At 39.1% G+C, this 22,160-nt stretch overlaps 1 protein-coding gene across 1 annotated transcript in view; it reads left to right on the forward strand.

The window, feature by feature from the left end:
- Positions 1 to 22,160, forward strand: part of CDH23 (cadherin related 23) — a 1,005,178-nt gene that overhangs the window by 646,889 nt on the left and 336,129 nt on the right. The window contains exons 19-20 of the mRNA XM_075217048.1: positions 7,170 to 7,242; positions 7,348 to 7,464. Coding sequence (XP_075073149.1) covers positions 7,170 to 7,242; positions 7,348 to 7,464 — 190 coding nt within the window. The remainder of the gene's footprint in view (positions 1 to 7,169; positions 7,243 to 7,347; positions 7,465 to 22,160) is intronic.

Consider the following 22,160-nt stretch of genomic DNA (forward strand, 5'->3'; position numbering starts at 1 on the left):
AACAGGATAGCCAGAAATATACAACAATTAAATCCCTAAGGTCATATGATCATATAAACTAAAATGCATATAAAATCTAATGCAAATCATTATGCTGAAATTTGGAAAATAATAAAATTAATAAAAATCAAAGGATGGGATAGTTGTTAAAGAAATGGGGCTATTTCATACATCTCATTTAAACCAGTAGGTATTAGAGTCCCCAATTGGAATATCCAAAACATTTCCCGTTGGGAAAGTTTTCGTTGTAAGTCACCTCCTCTTGACTTAAGTGATACTTTCTCCAGGGCCATAAATTTAAGATGTTTAGGATCACTACTATGTTTAAATAAAAAATGTCTAGACACCGAATGACTCTGCACACCATTCTTAATATTACGTATGTGTTCCTGGATCCTTAATTTAAGTGGGCGTTTTGTTTTACCCACATACTTCAGATTACATGAACACTCTAACATATAGATGACCGATGTTGTTAGACAGTCAATTCTTTGTTTCACACTAAATTGTCTACTATTGTCAAAATTAGAGAAAACAGTTTTCGTTGTACTCATGTATTGACATATATTACAATGAGTACATTTCACAGAACCTATATTGTTCATTAAAAAGCCTGAAGGTTTTAATGGAGTGATATCCTTAAGAAGCAAACTGGGAGCAATTAAATCCTTTAGATTACGATTTTTTCAAAAAATTAAAGATGGTTTAGCTGGAAGGATTTGAGACAAAATCGGATCTCTTAGTAGAATGCCCCAATGTCTATTCAGTGTTGTTCTTATCCGATTTTCACCACTACTAAATTCTGTGATAAAAGGGACCATATCCTTCTTGTCGGATTTCTTTGTATATTTTAATATTTCAACACGATCCCTATTCTTAATTTTGTTCCTAGCCTCATTAAGTAAATGATGTGGATATTCCCTTTCTTCAAAACGGCCCAAGTAAACATCAAGTTGTTCCTCAAAATCAGAATTCTGACTACAATTTCTTTTCAACCTATTAAACTGAGAAAATGGAATATTGTCCTTCCATCTTTTAAGGTGACAACTGCCATAATGTAGATAGCTGTTAGTATCCACATGTTTTATAAAATTTCTAGTGATGACTTCTGTACCATTAGATGTCAAAATAAGATCAAGGTATTCAACTTGTGTCTTATTGATATTAGCGGTGAACTTAAGGTTATATTCATTTTTACCGATGTACTGCAAAAACTCATCAAACTCCTCACAAGTACCATTCCAAATAATTAGAATGTCATCGATATAACGTTTATATAATTTGATCTTGTTTGTGAAAGGATTTGGTTGGTAAATATATTTGGACTCCCAGCTTCCCATATGTAGGTTAGCGAAGCTGGGTGCAAAAGTGGTACCCATGGCCGTACCCCAGGTTTGCAGATAAAAGGTATCCAAAAAACTGAAATAATTGTGAGACAGAACAAAACGAATAAGATCACAGAATTCATTTCTAAGATTATTACTCCAACACCGGAGTTGGGACGAAACGCGTTGAGCTATTGATTCTACTGTTACTCTACTGGCATCATTTCTGTACCTCATGTGAGTTCATATTACTTTTTTATTAAAGTGTTATTTTTTACTCTGACATGGCAATTTTGTGTTTGTCTATCTGCCTATGATATCTGCCTGATCGACTATACCATGATGGACTGTTGATCTTGAGCACACATACGCTACTTATATAACAGGATTTCTGGTACGCAGATTTTTTGTTTTTATTTGGAGGTATATATCTAATATTAAGCCATTTTTGTTATTGGGCTTCCACTATTGATAGTGGTGGAGGATTCATCACAATTGGTGTTACATAACACAACTATACTACACTATATGTGCTTTTATATCCACATTGTCATCATCCTGTGGGCAAGGGGGAGGTATTACCTCTGAAGAGGAACTCCTACCATACCACCTGATCCTGGAATCCTTACGGTACGCAGTTTATTATATCGTCCCCATTTCTATCTGATATTACACATTGGGCGCCCTACTTGTTTTCTCTATCAACAGTTACCTCAATTCTTCCGGATTTACCATCTGGACACAAGTCATCTGCGGCTGCCGCTCTTCAATTGAGCTATATGTGTTTATTACGGGACTGATCATCTGGCACATTTTTATACCAATTATACAAATTGGTGGTTACAGTGTGGTTGCTAGCGCCTTATTATATTGATCTTGTGCTTTTATTTTTGACATTTGGTTGTCGATATAGGCTGCTGCTACCCACGTCTCCTGTGTATATAGATATATATTTTCTCAACAATGTGGAAATCGGCAAATAGAATTAATCTTAGAAATGAATTCTGTCAAAAAATCTTTGATGATAATATGGAGACATCTGACCAAAACAGTGACTTAGATCAGCTGTTTTGGGACATAGAGAAATTATTGATCAAAGAAACGAAGGCATGGTGGGATATAAAATGTTTGCAATCTTATTTGGAGGTAAATAGAGTTCCCCGAGGCCTTAGATTGCATAAGATACCCACTTTTGGACAAGATAATCAGGCTTTTATGAAAGAATGGGACAATGTATTACATGATTGTTCACTAAAACTGATTAAGTTGATTATCCTTGAAAAAACCAATATATTTAAAGAAGTTGAAAAGGAACTAGAAACTAAAGAGGTTCTTTTGCAACCTTTTAAGGAGGATACAAATTTTAAGGCCAATGAATTGGTGTTGAATAAAAAATTAGACAGGGTTGAAACGGAAGTGATAAGAATTAAGGAACGTAAATTCCATAGAGACAAGAAAGATTACATACAGGATAATGTTAAAAAATGGTCAAAACCTAAGGTTAGTGGTAAATTTGTGAATAGAGATTCTCGACAGCAAGAACATATAGTTAACAACAAATGGAAGAATGTTCCAATAAGAAGAGAACCCATTCAATCTAGCCCAAAAACGAGCAAACAGGTTCATTTTGAACCGATATTGAGAAACAGATTTTCTACCTTGTCAGTGTCAGATAGTGACACAGAGGATTTTTTTATCCCCAGGTCCGTCAAAACGAGAGAGACCTTTGCATTTCAAATCCCAGCTAAAAGAGAGTACAAGGGTAGCCTCTCCCTTAAAAAGGAGATACACAGACGACGTGGAAAACGAGGGGGAGTTCAAATCTCACAAAAGAAGGTTCCTTTAGATTCTAATGATATTTTGAGAACTAAAGGGATATTTAATCTATCTGAACATACATTATCGAAATATGAAGTTTCAGTTCTTAAAAAAGGGCTGTCCTTTGCCCCTACTAAACATCTTAATAAGTTTCAGATGTATGTTGACGTACAGAAATTTGTACGAAAACTTACATTAAAAAGGCATTTTGCCAGGAGAGATACAGGGTGTCTTCAGAATTTTGAGTCACTTTCTAAATCTGGCTTAAAATTAACATCAAAATTTTATCCTCTTGAGTCAAAAAGTAATCATATACATATTTTCCAGGACCTGGTCATTCAAGATCTTTGTCATTCTGAATTTGATACTAAAGTCAAAGGTAATTTAACTATACATGAGAAACAAGCATTAAAAGATTTACAGTCGAATAGTAACATAGTTATTAAGCAAGCTGATAAGGGGGGTGGTACTGTAATCTTAACTCGATCAGACTATGTAGCAGAGGCTAACAGACTTTTGGGGGACCCGTTAGCATATTCCAAATTACATAAAGATCCTACCCAGGACTATGTCACTTCATTACGAGAGCTTCTTTCTAAGGGACTCCATTCAAACATTCTGAATAAGGATGAATTTCAGTATTTATATACATCCTGCCCTATTATCCCCACCTTTTATTACCTTCCCAAGATTCATAAGGACCTGCAAGCACCTCCAGGACGTCCCATTATATCGGGCATAGACTCCTTAACGTCTAATTCATCAAAATATATTGATATTTTCCTTAAAAAATATGTAATTACTTTGGAGTCCTACTTGAAGGATACAAATAGCATCTTACAAATATTACAAGATGTTGTCTGGGATAATTCTTCTTTCTATTGGACTACAATTGATGTACAATCCCTCTATACATCAATACAGCATGAGAAGGGTATAGAATCATGTAGGGAATTTTTAGATAAAGATGACTCTGTTACATTAGATCACAAAAATTTCATTTGTGATCTTATTCGTTTTGTTCTGTCTCACAATTATTTCAGTTTTTTGGATACCTTTTATCTGCAAACCTGGGGTACGGCCATGGGTACCACTTTTGCACCCAGCTTCGCTAACCTACATATGGGAAGCTGGGAGTCCAAATATATTTACCAACCAAATCCTTTCACAAACAAGATCAAATTATATAAACGTTATATCGATGACATTCTAATTATTTGGAATGGTACTTGTGAGGAGTTTGATGAGTTTTTGCAGTACATCGGTAAAAATGAATATAACCTTAAGTTCACCGCTAATATCAATAAGACACAAGTTGAATACCTTGATCTTATTTTGACATCTAATGGTACAGAAGTCATCACTAGAAATTTTATAAAACATGTGGATACTAACAGCTATCTACATTATGGCAGTTGTCACCTTAAAAGATGGAAGGACAATATTCCATTTTCTCAGTTTAATAGGTTGAAAAGAAATTGTAGTCAGAATTCTGATTTTGAGGAACAACTTGATGTTTACTTGGGCCGTTTTGAAGAAAGGGAATATCCACATAATTTACTTAATGAGGCTAGGAACAAAATTAAGAATAGGGATCGTGGTGAAATATTAAAATATACAAAGAAATCCGACAAGAAGGATATGGTCCCTTTTATCACAGAATTTAGTAGTGGTGAAAATCGTATAAGAACAACACTGAATAGACATTGGGGCATTCTACTAAGAGATCCGATTTTGTCTCAAATCCTTCCAGCTAAACCATCTTTAATTTTTCGAAAAAATCGTAATCTAAAGGATTTAATTGCTCCCAGTTTGCTTCTTAAGGATATCACTCCATTAAAACCTTCAGGCTTTTTAATGAACAATATAGGTTCTGTGAAATGTACTTATTGTAATATATGTCAATACATGAGTACAACGAAAACTGTTTTCTCTAATTTTGACAATAGTAGACAATTTAGTGTGAAACAAAGAATTGACTGTCTAACAACATCGGTCATCTATATGTTAGAGTGTTCATGTAATCTGAAGTATGTGGGTAAAACAAAACGCCCACTTAAATTAAGGATCCAGGAACACATACGTAATATTAAGAATGGTGTGCAGAGTCATTCGGTGTCTAGACATTTTTTATTTAAACATAGTAGTGATCCTAAACATCTTAAATTTATGGCCCTGGAGAAAGTATCACTTAAGTCAAGAGGAGGTGACTTACAACGAAAACTTTCCCAACGGGAAATGTTTTGGATATTCCAATTGGGGACTCTAATACCTACTGGTTTAAATGAGATGTATGAAATAGCCCCATTTCTTTAACAACTATCCCATCCTTTGATTTTTATTAATTTTATTATTTTCCAAATTTCAGCATAATGATTTGCATTAGATTTTATATGCATTTTAGTTTATATGATCATATGACCTTAGGGATTTAATTGTTGTATATTTCTGGCTATCCTGTTCTATATATACTTTGTATATTAATGCATTCATACTATTGTTAGGTTAACCTTATATCTGTAGGGAGTTATTATGGCTGTATATTTATGGAATTGATAACACTTGTTTTTATTGTTTTAATTCTTTAGTACTACTCCGTCTTTTCGGAGTTAATATGGCTAGATTGTTGGTGGTTGAGTTAATTTTCCCATATGGGATTGTAATAGTGTTTGTATTTAAAAAAAGTATAGAGCAAATTCTCTATTCCGTTTTTTGTCCACCGGTGTGTCTGTTAATAAAGTTATTCTCGCGCTTGCACGATACACATTGGTTCTGCGCATGCGCCAATATGGCGCGTCCACCCGCTTAAAAGCCGGTGCTTTTGACTGATACAGTCATGGTGTATCTGCTCCTGAGGAAATCCCACGGTGTTGGGACGAAACGCGTTGAGCTATTGATTCTACTGTTACTCTACCGGCATCATTTCTGTACCTCATGTGAGTTCATATTACTTTTTTATTAAAGTGTTATTTTTTACTCTGACATGGCAATTTTGTGTTTGTCTGTCTGCCTATGATATCTGCCTGATCGACTATACCATGATGGACTGTTGATCTTGAGCACACATACGCTACTTATATAACAGGATTTCTGGTACGCAGATTTTTTGTTTTTATTTGGAGGTATATATCTAATATTAAGCCATTTTTGTTATTGGGCTTCCACTATTGATAGTGGTGGAGGATTCATCACAATTGGTGTTACATAACACAACTATACTACACTATATGTGCTTTTATATCCACATTGTCATCATCCTGTGGGCGAGGGGGAGGTATTACCTCTGAAGAGGAACTCCTACCATACCAACCTATCCTAGAATCCTTACGGTACGCAGTTTATTATATCGTCCCCATTTCTATCTGATATTACACATTGGGCGCCCTACTTGTTTTCTCTATCAACAGTTACCTCAATTCTTCCGGATTTACCATCTGGACACAAGTCATCTGCGGCTGCCGCTCTTCAATTGAGCTATATGTGTTTATTACGGGACTGGTCATCTGGCACATTTTTATACCAATTATACAAATTGGTGGTTACAGTGTGGTTGCTAGCGCCTTATTATATTGATCTTGTGCTTTTGTATATATATGTATGTATGTATGTGTATATATATGTATGTATGTGTGTGTGTATATATATATATATATATATATATATATATTAATGTGTGTGTGTGTATATATATATATATATATATATATATATATATATGTGTATATAATATATGTGAATGTATATATATGTATGTATGTGTGTGTGTATATATATATGTATGCATGTCTATATATATGCATGTATGTGTATATATATGTATGTATGTATGTGTGTGTATATATATATATATATATATATATATATATATATTAAAGCGAATATGTAAATGACATGATGTGTTAATCCAGCCTTGGTTGTCTTATTGAAATACTGGTTATGAAACCAGAATTTGTTTAGATTGTTAAGCCATACTCCACTTACAGTCTGTGATATAGCTCTTTAAGTCACATATTTCTTTTTTTGCAGGATGAGAATGACAACCCTCCCACATTCAGTCGCCCATCTTATGTCATAACAGTGATGGAAAACATCATGGCAGGTGATACACTGTATATTTCCGTATACATTAGGAAATATTTTATTAATTTATATTTGTACAAAATGTGGCTTACGTTATGGTTACTTTTTTTCTCATACTTTCCAGGTGCTACTGTACTGTTCCTTAATGCTACAGATTTGGACCGATCCAGAGAATATGGGCAGGAGTCTATTATATATTCATTGGATGGTGCACCTCAATTTCGTATCAACGCTAGATCAGGTGATGCTTTCCTAATATATTTAGCAGATTAAAGTATACTTTTATATGGCATTATATGTTTATGTAGCAAATATATATTTCAGCATTCTAGATGCTTTACATCTTTCTCTCCAACACATGTTTTTGTCATGATTACGATTTTCACTGGACTACAATATTAAATAGCTTACATAGACTTAAGAGGCCTAATTCAAATCATTAACTTTTTTTTAATCATACTTGCCAACTCCCGGAGAGGGGGCGTGACTGGAGGGCGGGAGGGGGTGGGCGTGGCCAATCACGTCATTTTGCCGCCTCCCCCCCCCCCGTGCGAAAACGTAATTTCTGTCGCGGGGGACGGGGCCAAAATGACGCGATTGGCCTCATCCCGCCCCCTCCTGCCCTCCAAAATGGCGTCTCCTGGACTTTCCAGGAGAGTTGGCAAGTATGTTTTTAATCCTACTGAACTCTATAGCATATTTTCATCTTAAACCTAGTATGTTTTGTGCTGAAAAAGTTGTATCCCTAGAAAGACATGCAAGTAATTTGCAGACCATTTGGCATAGCTCAAATCAGCACATTTTATTGTTGTGGAAGTTTCCCTTTAGATCATTCCTCATGGTGAACTATTGTGAGTATAAACTTTAAATTTGAAATGATTCCTTGAACCGAAAAATATTGTTGGCAGTAATCTGAATGGGCACCAGCTGATTCTGCAGTCTTTCACACTTGTTTAAATCCTTTCACCTACTTAAGAAGCTATACTGACTTGTAAAGACTTAAGTGCTTTTCGTGGGAGTTGCAAACTAGTCAAATTTGCATTGCTCAGGCAGTGTCTTAATTGGAAGTAATTTTGATGACAGGGTGCAAGAAGTACTTTACCTTTTTTAAAGACTGGTAATTAATTTATTGTTATCAGAATTTACTAAAGATCTCTCTGCATTGTTCAATCTAGAATAAAATGTTTTTTTCATGGCAAGTGTCCCTGTTCATGGCTAAATTCAGTGTGTGCTGCACTTGTAAGCCAGCATCAGGAATACCACTGTCACATGAAACTCAAAATAAACGTAATATAAAGCTTAACTATATTAATTGTATAGTGTGATTTAATCGTAACAAAAGAGATAAGGGCATTCTTACTTTGAGGCATTCCCGGAGTTCGTATATGGAAGTAGCTTAACTTATAAAAAACAAATATAAACTTTATTTACTTTTATTAAACATTGTGTGATATTAAAAATTAATTCAATAAATCAAACCAATTGTGTGTGTATATATATATATATATATATATATATATATATATTGTGGCAAGAGCCCTCTACTGCTGAAGCACACGCGAACAACTTCTTCCTTTTTACGTAGCTTTATTGTCAGGATGGTAAATGTTTTGACACCGTATACTTTCACAGCAATTAGGAGACCCTAAACGCTAGCTATACATAGACCAGCTCTCTCTCAAGACCAGCCAGCTTCCCCAGCTTTGGTCTCCGTGAACAAATGACACAAACAAGCTTTTATACATGATACTCCTCCCCCAGCCTTAGCTTGATGGACAGGTGACACACCCACCTTCCCTTAAAGAGAAAACGCCCATCACTGGCTCTGTTTGACCTAACAGACACACCCTGTATGTTTGCTGAGAGGAAGCAGCTTTCAAATCATGTAAGTTAACCAACTTTGAACTACACATAAATCTTTACTTGGTTTAACCTGAATCTAGGTGCATAACTGCGCCACTGTCTTACTCTGCTTGTATGTTTTCCTTGCATCTTGTCAGATAAATGCCTCCCTTTGTTACAATATATATATATATATATATATATATATATATATATATATATATATATAAAGTAAGAAATAATTTGTTAAAAATTTAAATCCTAGATGAGCTCCCTCCTTAAGTTTTTCGTTTTCAACCAAATGTATTTATTAAAAAGATTTTCACATTTAGAACACAAACAACGTAAAACATATACACAAAGCAAAAACATTTCCTTAACAAAAAACTAAGAAATAAGACTAAAAACTAACTGAAGTAACAATATATAGGTGCACAATTCATCATACCTATACTAGTGTAGTTCGTAGTGCATCCTACTCCTATTCCTCATATCATACTGGACAAATATCCTCCTCTCACCTAAGTCTCAATGCTTCAAAGCCCTCCAACATAGCATTTGAAAGGACATATGCATATAGTGTAGAAATTAATTTGCTATCACGTCACATTTGTTTAAGTTGAGATTCCTTCTTCCTAATATCCCTGCTACCAGTGATGAGGAAATTCCCAATTTGAGCATTGGTACCAATTTAGCCTTTGCACACACCTACCATCTCTGATCCATATATATATATATATATATATATATATATATATATATATAATCAGCAATAGGGATTAAACTTCCAGAAACTAATACCTGTATCACAAGCTAATTCTATCATAAAAATTTTGGCAGAGTGGCTTTATATACCTCCTGGGTAGAAATTCCATCACTGCGACCAGAGGTGCTAATCTACAAGAGACCAGGATGATGTCTATTCTCAAAAAGGCATTGGTGTGTCATGGAATAATTTCAGATGTCTAAGTCTCCAGACATTAACCAGTACTAGATCGATCTGAACCTGCTCAAGGGCAAATTGTAATATTTTTATTTTTTTTTACATTACACGTTTTTATTGAGATTTGTTAGGTTAACGGGGGATACAAAAAGAAAGAAGGGAAAAAAGGGGGGGGGGATATGTACACACCAATACAGCGTATGCAGGTTACAAACATTGTACAGTATACATTTTACATTCTGCTGTGGTTACTTCACCTAACCCACCAGACTTGGTCTAAGTCTTTGAAGGCCCAATTTAAACACTCCATCCAGGCACACCTATTGGCGTAGGACCTCCATTAGCAGGGGGAGGGGAAGAAGGGTTATTAAGTGGAGCACCACCTCCATCAGTCACATAGACATGCCATTCAAACCATTTCCACAGTGGGGAGGATGGTCTCATAGAGTAGGGGACATCAAGTGTTTCCATCTCGAATGCATAATGGACTTTGGTTATTACTTTTGACAGGGTGGGGGGTAGTGGCGCCCTCCATGCCTGGGCTATGGCAGCTCTGGCAGCAATAAGTATATGGTTAAACACATAACAGGCCTGTCTTGGGACATGAGGTGGATATATTTGAAGAAGGGCAATTTCAGGGGCCTGAGAAAGATCTAATCTGGTCACCCTCTTAGCTAAATCAAATACCTGAGCCCAAAAGGAACGTAAAACCGGACATGCCCAAAAAATATGAAGCAAATCCCCAACCATCGAGCATTGTCTCCAGCACAATTTAGACTTGGAGGGCCACATTTTATGGATTCTGGAGGGGGTCAGGTATAGTCTATTAACTAGTTTGATAAACATTTCAGTGTGGTTTAAACATTTGGACATACGAAAAGCATTTATATAAACTGCCTGCCACTGGTCTTCTGTGAAGGATGTCTGGAGATCTGATTCCCACTGGAGTTGGCTAGAAATTTTGGCTCTTGGCTTTGGGGAAGTGAATCTGTACCAGAAGGTGATCCCCGCTCTATTATCTCCCTTCGTAAGTTTCGAGACAAGTGGGGCTGGCGGGGCCTGCAGGGTCATGTTATATCTCGAGAGAGAAGCTATCCAATGCCTGATTTGTAAATATTTGTAAAAATCTCTCGTAGGTATATGGAATTGGTGCTGAATTTGTGCGAAAGACATCAACCCCTGGTCATCAAATAAAGACCTTAGGTCTACTATGCCATTCGTTATCCACAGGGACAAATTCAAGTCTGGGATCAATTTCGCCAAAGTCCACAGTGATAGGTTATTAGCGGGGAGGGATATGGTAGGGGGGGTCTCAGCCAACTTATCCCAGGCTCTCAACGCATCCCTGACTAGCCGGGACATTGGCCCACAAGGAGGGCGCCACTGTCTGGGCAACCAGAGTAGATCTTGCAAAGGGAAAAGAGGATTGCGAGCCTGTTCCAAATCTACCCAAGGTTTTGTATTGGGGGGAAGAGACCAGTCTCTAAGTTGTGCAAGGAGGCAAGCCATATGATATCTAGCCAGGTCTAGAAGAGCTAGGCCACCCATTTGTCTGGTTAAGGACATACGAGCACTTGCCATTCGGGGGGGGTTTATTCTTCCAAATATATGAGCACATGATAGAGTGTAGTTTGTCCATTATGGGTTTTGGGAAATACAAGGGCAACGTACGGAACAGATACATTAGTTTTGGCAAGATCATCATCTTAAAAGCTGCCAGCCTCCCTAACCAGGAGACCTCGCTGCACATCCATGACTTGGTCAAGGTGAGAATTAGGGGAATCAAAGCCGCGAAGTTAAGGTCTATAATGTTGTTTATCGAGGGAGTAACCTGAATACCTAAATACTGGAGCGCTTCAGACTTCCAAGAGTAAGGAAAATGGTCTTCAAGGCTCGACACTTTAGCTGGCGGTAAATTAATAGGTAATGCGTCGGATTTAGTGGTATTCAGCTTATAGTAGGACGCTCCACTGAATTTATCAAGTATAGCATGGAGGGGCGGCAGCGAGGACTCCGGGTCAGTTACAAATAGCAAGATGTCATCTGCAAAGAGACATAGCTTGTGAACCGTCTGATTGATTGTAACCCCAGGAAAAGACTCAGCCTGTCTAATAGCTTGAGCAAGAGGTTCTATTGCTAGAATGAAAATTAGGGGAGAAAGGGGGCACCCTTGTCTGGTGCCATTAGAAATCTTAAAATGATCGGACAGAAAGCCGTTGCTGAATACTCTAGCTGTGGGGTCGCTATAGAGGGCCATAATCCCATTCAAAAACCTATCTTTCAAACCAAAGCAAAGAAGGACCTGTTTCATAAACCCCCAGTGCAACCTGTCAAAGGCCTTTTCTGCATCGAGGGAGAGGATTACCAGTTCAAGGTGGGACCCCTCGACACTTTCAATAATGTTAAGGACTCGCCTTGTATTGTCAGAGGCCTGACACCCGCCGACAAATCCCACCTGATCGGGGTGTATGAGCTGCGAGATGAGGACTTGTAATCTGTTAGCAATGAGCTTGGCGTAGATTGTAATGTCAGTATTTAACAAGGCAATAGGTCTGTAGTTAGAGCAATATGCAGGGTCCTTCCCTGGCTTCGGGATTGTTATCAGCTGAGATTCGAGCATCTCTTTAGGGAAATGCCCCTGTTCAGTACCAGTATTATACACTTGCATTAGAATGGGGGCTAAGTCAGACTTGAAGGCACTATAGAAATTATTAGTATAGCCGTCTGGGCCTGGGGCTTTATCTTTTGGTAACTTTTTGATAGCCTCTTCAATTTCAAGCTGTGTCCACGGGGCATCTAAGGTCATGGCTGTTTCAGAATCTAGGCTGGGAAGATTTAGGCCTTGTAGGAAGGAATCTATGGTTTTACTATTAGGCTGGATCGTAGAGGGATCATCCTTCAGATTGTATAGGGTGGCATAGAACTTTGCAAATATCTTAGCTATATCTTTGGGGTGAGAAGCTTTCTGATCCCCTCCCAACGATAAATATTTTATTCTATTCCTAGCTTGACGGCCTCTTAGCTTACGCGCTAACATCCTTCCTGCTCTATTCCCAGCCACGTAGAATTTTTGCTGCAATCTGTTTAAGGCTGCTTGGGTTTTAGCCATAAGTAGTTTCTGTAGTTGGGCCCTTACCTGAGTAAGTTCCTTTTTAATCTCTTTAGATGGGCGGGCCTTATTTTGAGCTTCAAGCACTTGAAGCTTGATTTCTAACTCTTTCTGGCAGTGTGCATTCGCTCTTTTCAATCTAGCCCCAGTCTGGATGGCAACCCCCCGCACCACCGCCTTTAAAGAACACCAGAAATTAAATATATTAGTCTCTTCTGGGCTATTGGTTTGGCAGAATGAGGAGATAGAATTCTCTAAAGCTAGTTTAGCTTCTAGTAGGGAGAGCAAATAGGCAGGGAAGCGCCACGGTCTGGGAGGCATGTAAGGGCGCGACAGATGCCAGGTCCAGAGTAACGGGGCATGATCCGACCACGTCAAAGGCAAAATCTCCATGCGCATGGACCTTTGTAACGTCCACTTATCCGTCAGTATGAGATCTATACACGAGTACGAATTATGGACATGGGAGAAGTATGTATAATCTCTCCCCTCTGGCTCCGAGACCCTCCAAACGTCATAAAGACCATGCTCCGCCATAAGTCTCGAGAAAGCACCCGCAGGGCCTAGCTGAGAGGAAGCCACAGAGGGAGGGGAAGATGGAGATCTGTCCATCCTAGGATCGGCCACTATGTTAAAATCACCCATGTTATTAAACACCCCTCCCTATGTTTATCCACTTCCTGGAAGACCTCCCTTAAGAAGGGTACCTGGCGAGAGTTAGGGGCATAAAGGGAGGTGAGAGTGACTAAAGTGTCTTCCAAAAGGCCAACTAAAATCAAATATCTACCTGCTTTGTCCGCAACCCGTTTTTTAAGGGTGATGGAGGTATTTGAGCTAAACAGTATGGCAACTCCATTTCGTTTTTGTGGACCGTTTGCCATATAGCTTGTGGGATAGTGATTGTCTCTAAAAGTGGGGGGGGCGGTAGCTGAAAAATGAGTCTCTTGTAGTGCAACAATATCTGCCCGATGTTTAAAAAAGGAGGACAGTGCCATACGGCGTTTATTCGGTGAATTTAGGCCCCGGACATTAAGTGAAAGCAGCTTAACCACCTAAGTATAGTGGGAAAGTGCACTGTCTGGGTGCGGTGAGACCACAGTATACCCCATCCGAAAACCGGAGAGGGAAGCGAACTACAATAACATCCTGAGCTAAGGTGTGAACTTGAGTGGGAGCAAAGACACATAGGGTAATAAAGGAGAAAAGGGAAAAAAAGGGGGGTGAAAAAGGGAAAGAATAGGGCAAACTAAACGAAATAACCCAAACCATTGGGTTAGTGTATTTGCTGGAGGGGGGAAATGAAAAAACCAGCAAAATAGGTAATGGGGGGAGTATGGACTAACGGGGTCCCCACCCACGTACAAAACACCCACTAAAACCCAATAACAAATGCCGACCCGGACGGCATCCCTCAGCATAACATGTATAGTAAACAATATCTTAAAGAGGTAGAACAAGAGCTACCACTGCATAACAGTATCATCATAATAACAAACAAACTGTTGCGACTCAACAAAATGGAGTACCTGAAAGAAAAAACATGTAAGTGGTAAAATAACAGTTAGAGACCAGACACACATAGTCCCGGCCATGGCTTCCAAGAGATCACCCTATACAGGGTAGTCCTTAAGAAGAAGAGCGTTCACTCCAGTTTCAAACGTTTAGAACAGGACGGGCTGCCAGATGGCCGGGAATATCTTTGGTGATAGAAAAAGGTACTAGGCCCCTCAAGAGGCACTTTTCGACCAATCCCCTCTCACTTTCGATTTAGGAACAGAGGCCGACTCACGCACTGGAATGTCCCAAGATTTCAGCAGGGCAATGCCATCTTCCACCGATGAGATCACATGAGAGACATTTTGGCGACGAACCAGCAACTTTACTGGGAAACCCCACCGGTATTGGATCTCTTGTTCTCTTAAGGCGCTTGTTACCGCTTGAATCTGCGTTTAGCTATAGTGGCAGCCGAGAAGTCAGCCATAGTGCCTTGCATGGGGCTAATTATAGACTGAGAAAAGATAGATGTCAGGCCTAGGGATTGCAGTATTAAGTCCGGGTACAGTTGAGAAGACTAGGCGGACCAGCGCCACTTGCAAGGGGTGTTCTGCAACATGGTAGGGGACCCAGGAAAGCTCAGTCCAGCATTATACAATCAGGCACATACCATTGCCCCTTCTTTCTCCCCAGATAACATTCAGGGTAAGTGATAGATGGAGAGCCAGAAGCTTCTTACATCAACCCCACATGCACACAAGGGTAAGGGTTCAGAAGGTACCTCCACTTGCAGCAGCAATCTCACTGCATCCAGGTCTGCCACCAACACAACCACTACCCCCAGGCTCTTCTATCCTCTTAGTACAGCAGCCCGTCTGAATACCACTCCTCTGACCTGGTTTAGTGGGGAAGAGGGCTCAGTCTGATCCACAGCAATGCCTGCTATTGGGGACCGCTTGCCAGCTTCACCGCTGGTCACTTCCCTGAGGGATTACACCGCTGCCCGCAACCGGAAGTCCCGTCCCGCGAACCAGAAGTGGGGAGGCCAAGGGACCGCACACAACCCGAGGCTGCGGCTTTAGCGGCCGCACACCCCCGATGCCCGATGCACGGCCGCGATGCCCCGATGCCGCTGTCTGACCCCGCGCCTCGCTGGAGATGATGAGGCGCTGTTTTCTATCCTCCAGGGGCCGCTCAGGGGTGATGGGACGTCCGCAGGTTGTCTGATCGTGGCTCCTTTTTTTGTCTCTACGGGGTCACGCTGGACTCTCCAACTTCCCCGTGGCTTCCCCTACCGAAGCAGGTAATTAATTATTTTTTAGCACGCCTTCTAACAGGTTCAGGAGGGCAACTTGAGCGGAGCTCCTTTCAAACGCAGCCGGACCGGATGGCGACCAAACTCCGCCCCCCTGTAATATTTTTTTAATAAAAACTGAGACATTTCTGGAATTTGAGTGCATAATATGATATGACTGACCCGCCCAGGCCTATATGCTTCCTAATTTGTCCCATAATGCTAATTTAATTTTAGCATTCAAACCTCTTATGTTCCAAGTGACCAGCTGTTGTCACACTGCAGCAGATATGTTTGTAGCCATCATATTTTTAGACAAAATGCTGTGAGATTAGGAAGTGAGAAACACACAGATTACTGATTAAATGCTACAACCTTATTAGGCATCCAGCCTTTTGAAAATAAAAAGGCAAGATCATAACATTTTTCCTAAACATAGTAAACAATCCTAAGATCTCCAAAGTTTGTGCACAACCATATCAAGTAATAAATATCTGTACCAGTACTTTTTCACAAACCAAACCCACCCTGTATACCTAACACAAACCTAGGTGTGACTGGATCACTGATAAATAACTTACCTGTGGCTAGATCATGTGGAAATAATTTATTGTAGAAATGTATTTCAATCAGAGGTGCAGGCACCAATGTATAATTTGAAATGCACTTATCGTGTTACATTGGGATGTGTTTGGTATGGAAGTGTCTTTGGGTTTGTAAGGTTGCTAGAGGAAATCTGCAATTAGACATATGTGGGGAGGGAGTCTGATAGCAGAAAATGCTAACTAAGTTTTTTGATGAAGCCTCAAATGCCTGCTTTGGCCAAAGGCCCAGCAGGGGGTAGTTACTGTGTGGTATTTTGTCCAGAGTGTTCAAACCTTTTTGAACATTGTAAACAGCATGTGATGCAGGAAATCACAGTAAGTTGTAGGATATCACAGATAAGTGTAAATATTGTTAGCTTTGAATTGCATGTAAATCCATGTTTGGATAAACAAATTGTATCCTGATTCTAAAAATAACTCAGACCTCAAGGGGGCTGGCTTATCCAATGAGGCTGCACTCAAATGTGTGTAAAAAAACAGCACTGTTTTGTATTAAAAGTTGTTCTTCTAATTTCATCTGTCCTTAGTACTGGTACCTGCAATCAGTGTGACTGCAAAAAATCATCACTTGCTTCAAAGACCTGCTTGAAAATATCTTCCATGCTGAAATCCTGTGACCTACAGATTAGACCCAAAATCTAATCCGTTCCTTGCTGTTTCTGAGGTTTGGACCCAGCTTTTCCAGTACCACCGCTCTGCCTGCTACCCTGCAGCTCTGATCAGTGTGATAGGCCAGGGGGGTTCCATCCACAGCAACCCTGACCCATAGTAAGAGGTCAGGAGTACCAGCCCAGGTACACCAGTAACAGGGTACACTCACAGCGTCAGTTACCCAGAAGAAACCTGGTACTGGATGCCGGCACGGAGTCCAGTGGTGGCAGCATTTGTAAGCCCCTCCTACTGCAGCAAGAGGAGCGCATTTGGGATAACGAAAGGGAACAGGTGGCAAAGTAAGCCCAGCCATTTCCCAGCAGCAACAGACAGGGTGGCATAGGCAGTCCATCCTGTCACAACAGGCATACTTAATTTCCTTGTAATAAAACTCCAACTTCAACCCAACTCACTGAACTATTAAACTTGGTAGCTGCAATTTGTTAAGTAAAGGCCTGCTTAAGCTTGGCAACTATCTAACAAAATCCCCTAGAACGTATAATTAATTGGGGGAGGTTATAATAAAGTGTCAGGGATATGTCCTTCTAGCTACTCCTTGATTATCATTATCTTATGATATATTCCAACAGTCATACAATATATCACCTCTATTTTGTCAGGAAACCGCTCCTGAACCCCTTTGTCAGTCACAAACCGCCCTCTGTGCACTTGTGACTTGGAAGCTTACTGTAAGGGAACACACAGGATTCCAGCTCAAATCTCACACTCGCCTCTTCCTCTAAGGCTACCGATTTTGCTGGTCCCTTCCCAACACAGACGCACGCTTCATACCTATCAGCAATTGCCACCAGCTATGAATAAGGCCCGTAGCAAACCTATGACTTAATCACCCAATTGAGCACACTTGGTGCTCTAGTAGCTAAACAGTTAACCCTTCACACACTGGTTTCTAAAGAGTTAATCCAGCCAAGCAAACTGTCTCTTCAATAAACTGGTCATAATATCCCACACATTTAACTCCTTGGTATGGAGTGGCACCCAGATTTCCCAATATATGAGCTATGAAGACATTTTCCTTTTGAAGGCCATATTTCTATATACCTGTATAGGCAGTCTTCAAATGCTATCTTTGTCTACAAGGATCTCATCTAGGCATATGACTCTCCCATTTACATTTAGTGGTTCTTTGAGTTTACACTATCTATTGAAAGGAAGTCAATTAGGAAGTGGGATACATGATCAAAACAATGGATGTTTGTGATCTGCATATCTTAAGCAAGTCTCCTCAACCTAATTACCTCCTACTGGGCAAATTGTTTCTTTTTTAAACACATTCGGTCAAACATTTATCTGAGTTGAAAATCAGGTTCACTTCTATGTATCAATGCAATATTTTATTTGGGCCCTGACATTTAATATTCTATTTCATCATATCAGAAGGGGATATAAACTACTAGCCTTCTAGCAAGGAACTCTCCTTTTAATATAGAGTTCCTGTTAGGTCTGTAGTACCTCTGTTTGACCAGAGGTGCTGCTGTTGTGAACTTTGATCACGTGCACCCTACTTGTAGGAGTTAATCTGCTTCGTTGACTATATTCCCACTCCTCAGTCTGTACCTTGCTGATCACTGACTGTTTCAGATGAACAGTTTTTTTTGCTCTGTTTTAGCTATTCTGATTCTATGTTCCTATCCTTTGGAATTCTGCAAACCAGGGTTCTGTTCCAGTTTATCTTTGGTCCTGGCTTATTACCTTGTCTTTTGTATGGACATGGGATATACAAATTGCACGTTCATGCAGTCCTAAATTATTAAATTCCATAGGTTACAATAGTGCCGGGGAAACATGCCTTAGCAATACAGTATATGACTAATAATAAAAACCTTTATAAAAGGTTCTAACATTTCAACATTTGTATATGTATATAATGTAATACTAATACATGGTATAGACCAGCAGTGGGGAAACTGCAACCTTTAGTGGCTTCAAATGCGGTCTGCATGCAGTTGGCTAATCTCTTTGCAGAAAACTGCCTCCTCTCAGCGTTGTGTTAAAGCTCAGGGGAGGCAGTGCTCTGTGTCAGGTATAGCTAGGAGGGAGCTTTAATAAACAGCCATTCCTGCTGACACCTCTTTAAGAAATTGATACCCCAAAATGTATTGCGTTCTGGTGCACTAATCAGAGAGCTTGGCTGCTCAGAGAGGAATAACTTCCTCATGAGAACCTGACAGAAGAATCAGAGGAGGTCAGAAGCAGTGCAGGAGGGTCGGCTGTCCCACAATTGTAACGAAAACTCTTGTTATATATGTTTAAATAATAAGTGAATATCATGTTTCCAAAATGAGAACATTAGCGACTGAAATGTAAAAGCCTACTTTATGTAGCAAGGATAAACGAGGTAGCTATGAAGACGTGGACCAACATCCAGACTAGTGCTGATCAAGAAAGAGCATGAAAATTCACGTAATACATAGGAGGAATTCAATTCCCCCCAAAGTACCGCTGCGCTAAAACTATTACCGTTATTACAGTAATAGAGCGCGTGATTACTGTTATTACGGTAGTTCTAACACCGGCTTTTTGCAGAAAGCAGGATTAATATTACCGTAATAACGGTAATATCCATAACGCGGCGGTACTTCGGGAGGAATTGAATTCCCCCCATACAGTCAGTAGTTTTCAGTTATTATACATCTATTTTTTTGGAATCTGCTTTTATTCTTGTACTTTTTTAATTGCAATATCCTGTGCAACGTCAGGAATGCTGAAAAGAATAGAGCCGAAACTGTTAAAGAAGCAAGGAGGGTGTTCAGTGATGAATAGTAGATGGAATTGTATGTCATGTCTGTCGATGATAAAATGGTTTATTTGTATTGTGTTTCTGTAATTGCCACTGTGAAGAGATACAATGCAAATCAGCATTATCAGACTCATAAATATGCATCCTTAGAAGAAGATCAGAAAGCTACCCTATCCAAATTGAATAGTATACAGCAACATCATGTATTTAGAAAGGGTTAGGAACAAACAAATCAAGCCATTGAAATTTTTTATAGAATAGCACGCATATTAGGGAGGAAAGGGAAGCCTTATAGTAATGTTGAGATTGCATTGTTGAAGTTTTTCATCTCTGGAACCAGATAAAGTTTACAGATATCAACATCTACCTCTTTCATGAAGAACCATAACAGATCGGCAGTGTGAATTGGCTGCAGGTTTAACAGAACAGCTTCAGGAAATCTGCCAGAGTGAAGGCCTTGCTTATTCCATTGCTTGATATGAGTCAACTGGCATTACTGATTCTCTGCAAGTTTTAATATTTATTCATGCTATAACAGCAGATTTTTGTTGTTATGAGGAGTTGCTTAGTTTAGCAACACCTAGGAGCAAATTCAGTTCAGAACAAGGTGTTGCTGAACCTATCCTCGATGTTAAGATAGGCATCTTGCTGATGTTAGGATACGTATCTCTGATGCAATGTTTCTCCCCGGACTGGTCCAGAGACACATCGCGTTACCTCACGCCAAATTGAATCTGCCCATAAAGACAAACACGTGGTATTGATATTTTTGTTCTGTTAAAAGAGAAATGTAAAGCTAGAAATCTTAGAATGTATGATCTTGTTATTGTGTAAATTGTAATGTGAGATGTGAAGAAATTGTTGCTATATTACAGAAGGAAATATTTAACCCTGACACATTACTTTCATTTCACTGTATTTTACATAAGCAAAAGGTTTGTGACAAATCAACCGTTTTAAATGATAGGCTTCATAATGTTGTTAGTATTGTAAACTACATTAAAGCAAATGCTTTACACCATTGTAATTTTCTCATTGGTAAAGAAACATTTCGGGCTAGATTTTACTATAGGGCAGTTTTATGAAGTTGGCATTAATAATAAATAATGTCTATTTTATCATTCTTAGGTCACAGATACATAGGTGGGTTGAGCATCATAAGAGCTGTAGTTCACAAATAGTGTTTTGTCCATTCCTGTTTTAGACATATGGGGCCTGAGTCATTAAGGAGAGCAAAGCATAAAAAAGGAGTAATTTTGCACCTGGGTAAAACCATGTTGCATTGGAGGGGGAGGTAAATTTAAAACGCGGGGACAGATTTTTTTTGGGGTAGGGCATGTCCTAGATCAACTTTAAATTTCAGTGTAAAAAAAAAAGATATCAAGTATTTGTGTGCTACATAAAAGAAAACAGTGTTTAACTTATGTGCAAAATAATAAACTAATTTGCACCCCTTGCATTGTAACATGGTTTGTCCAGTTAAAATGTACTCCTTTTTTTGCTTTGCTCTCCTTAATGTTTCAGAGCCATGGAGTTTTAAAGGCTACATTCAAGGGGTATATATGGTTTTCATTTAGTGAACTGGGGTCCCTGACTTAAAGGGGGGTATTCAATTGTTAGCGTTAACGCAAAAAAACGAGCGCTCAAAAAATATTACCGTTTATACGGTAATATTGCGCGCGAAAAGCGTTAATACGGTAGTGTACTCCGCGGCGAGCTGAAATTCTGCAGGTAATTACCATATTAACGCTAAGATTTTTTGAGCACTCGTTTGAGAGCGTTAACGCTAACAATTGAATACCCCCCAAAGTGTTAACTTTCCGCAAGTCAAGCCAGCAATCTAAAGTCTGTCCAAGAACAGCATATGATACTTTATTTCATTATAGGTATCATCCATTCCTTTGTTTTAAAAAGCTCCTCTGTAAAAGTTCTAGTTGAAATAAAAATAGTGCTTGCAAGTTATAGTGGACGGCACGGTACTTAGACCGCCTCAGTTTCTTATGACTGAAATGCACCAATTTGTATTTTTCTATTGATTCTGTCTGTCAATGAAGAACCTCTGGTAGTGCATGGAAATGGAAAACCATAAAAGAGATGGAGCTTTAGCAGAAAACAATGCCAGGAAGATTCAAAACTAATTATTTACAATCGTTCTGTTGTACAACAAAAATATATAGTACGTTCATGAAAAGATCATATCTAAAAAGAGAAATAACACGACATTAAAAGAACATATAA

The sequence above is a fragment of the Mixophyes fleayi genome, chromosome 6 (assembly GCF_038048845.1).
Source record: "Mixophyes fleayi isolate aMixFle1 chromosome 6, aMixFle1.hap1, whole genome shotgun sequence".
NCBI classification, from domain to species: Eukaryota; Metazoa; Chordata; class Amphibia; order Anura; family Limnodynastidae; genus Mixophyes; species Mixophyes fleayi.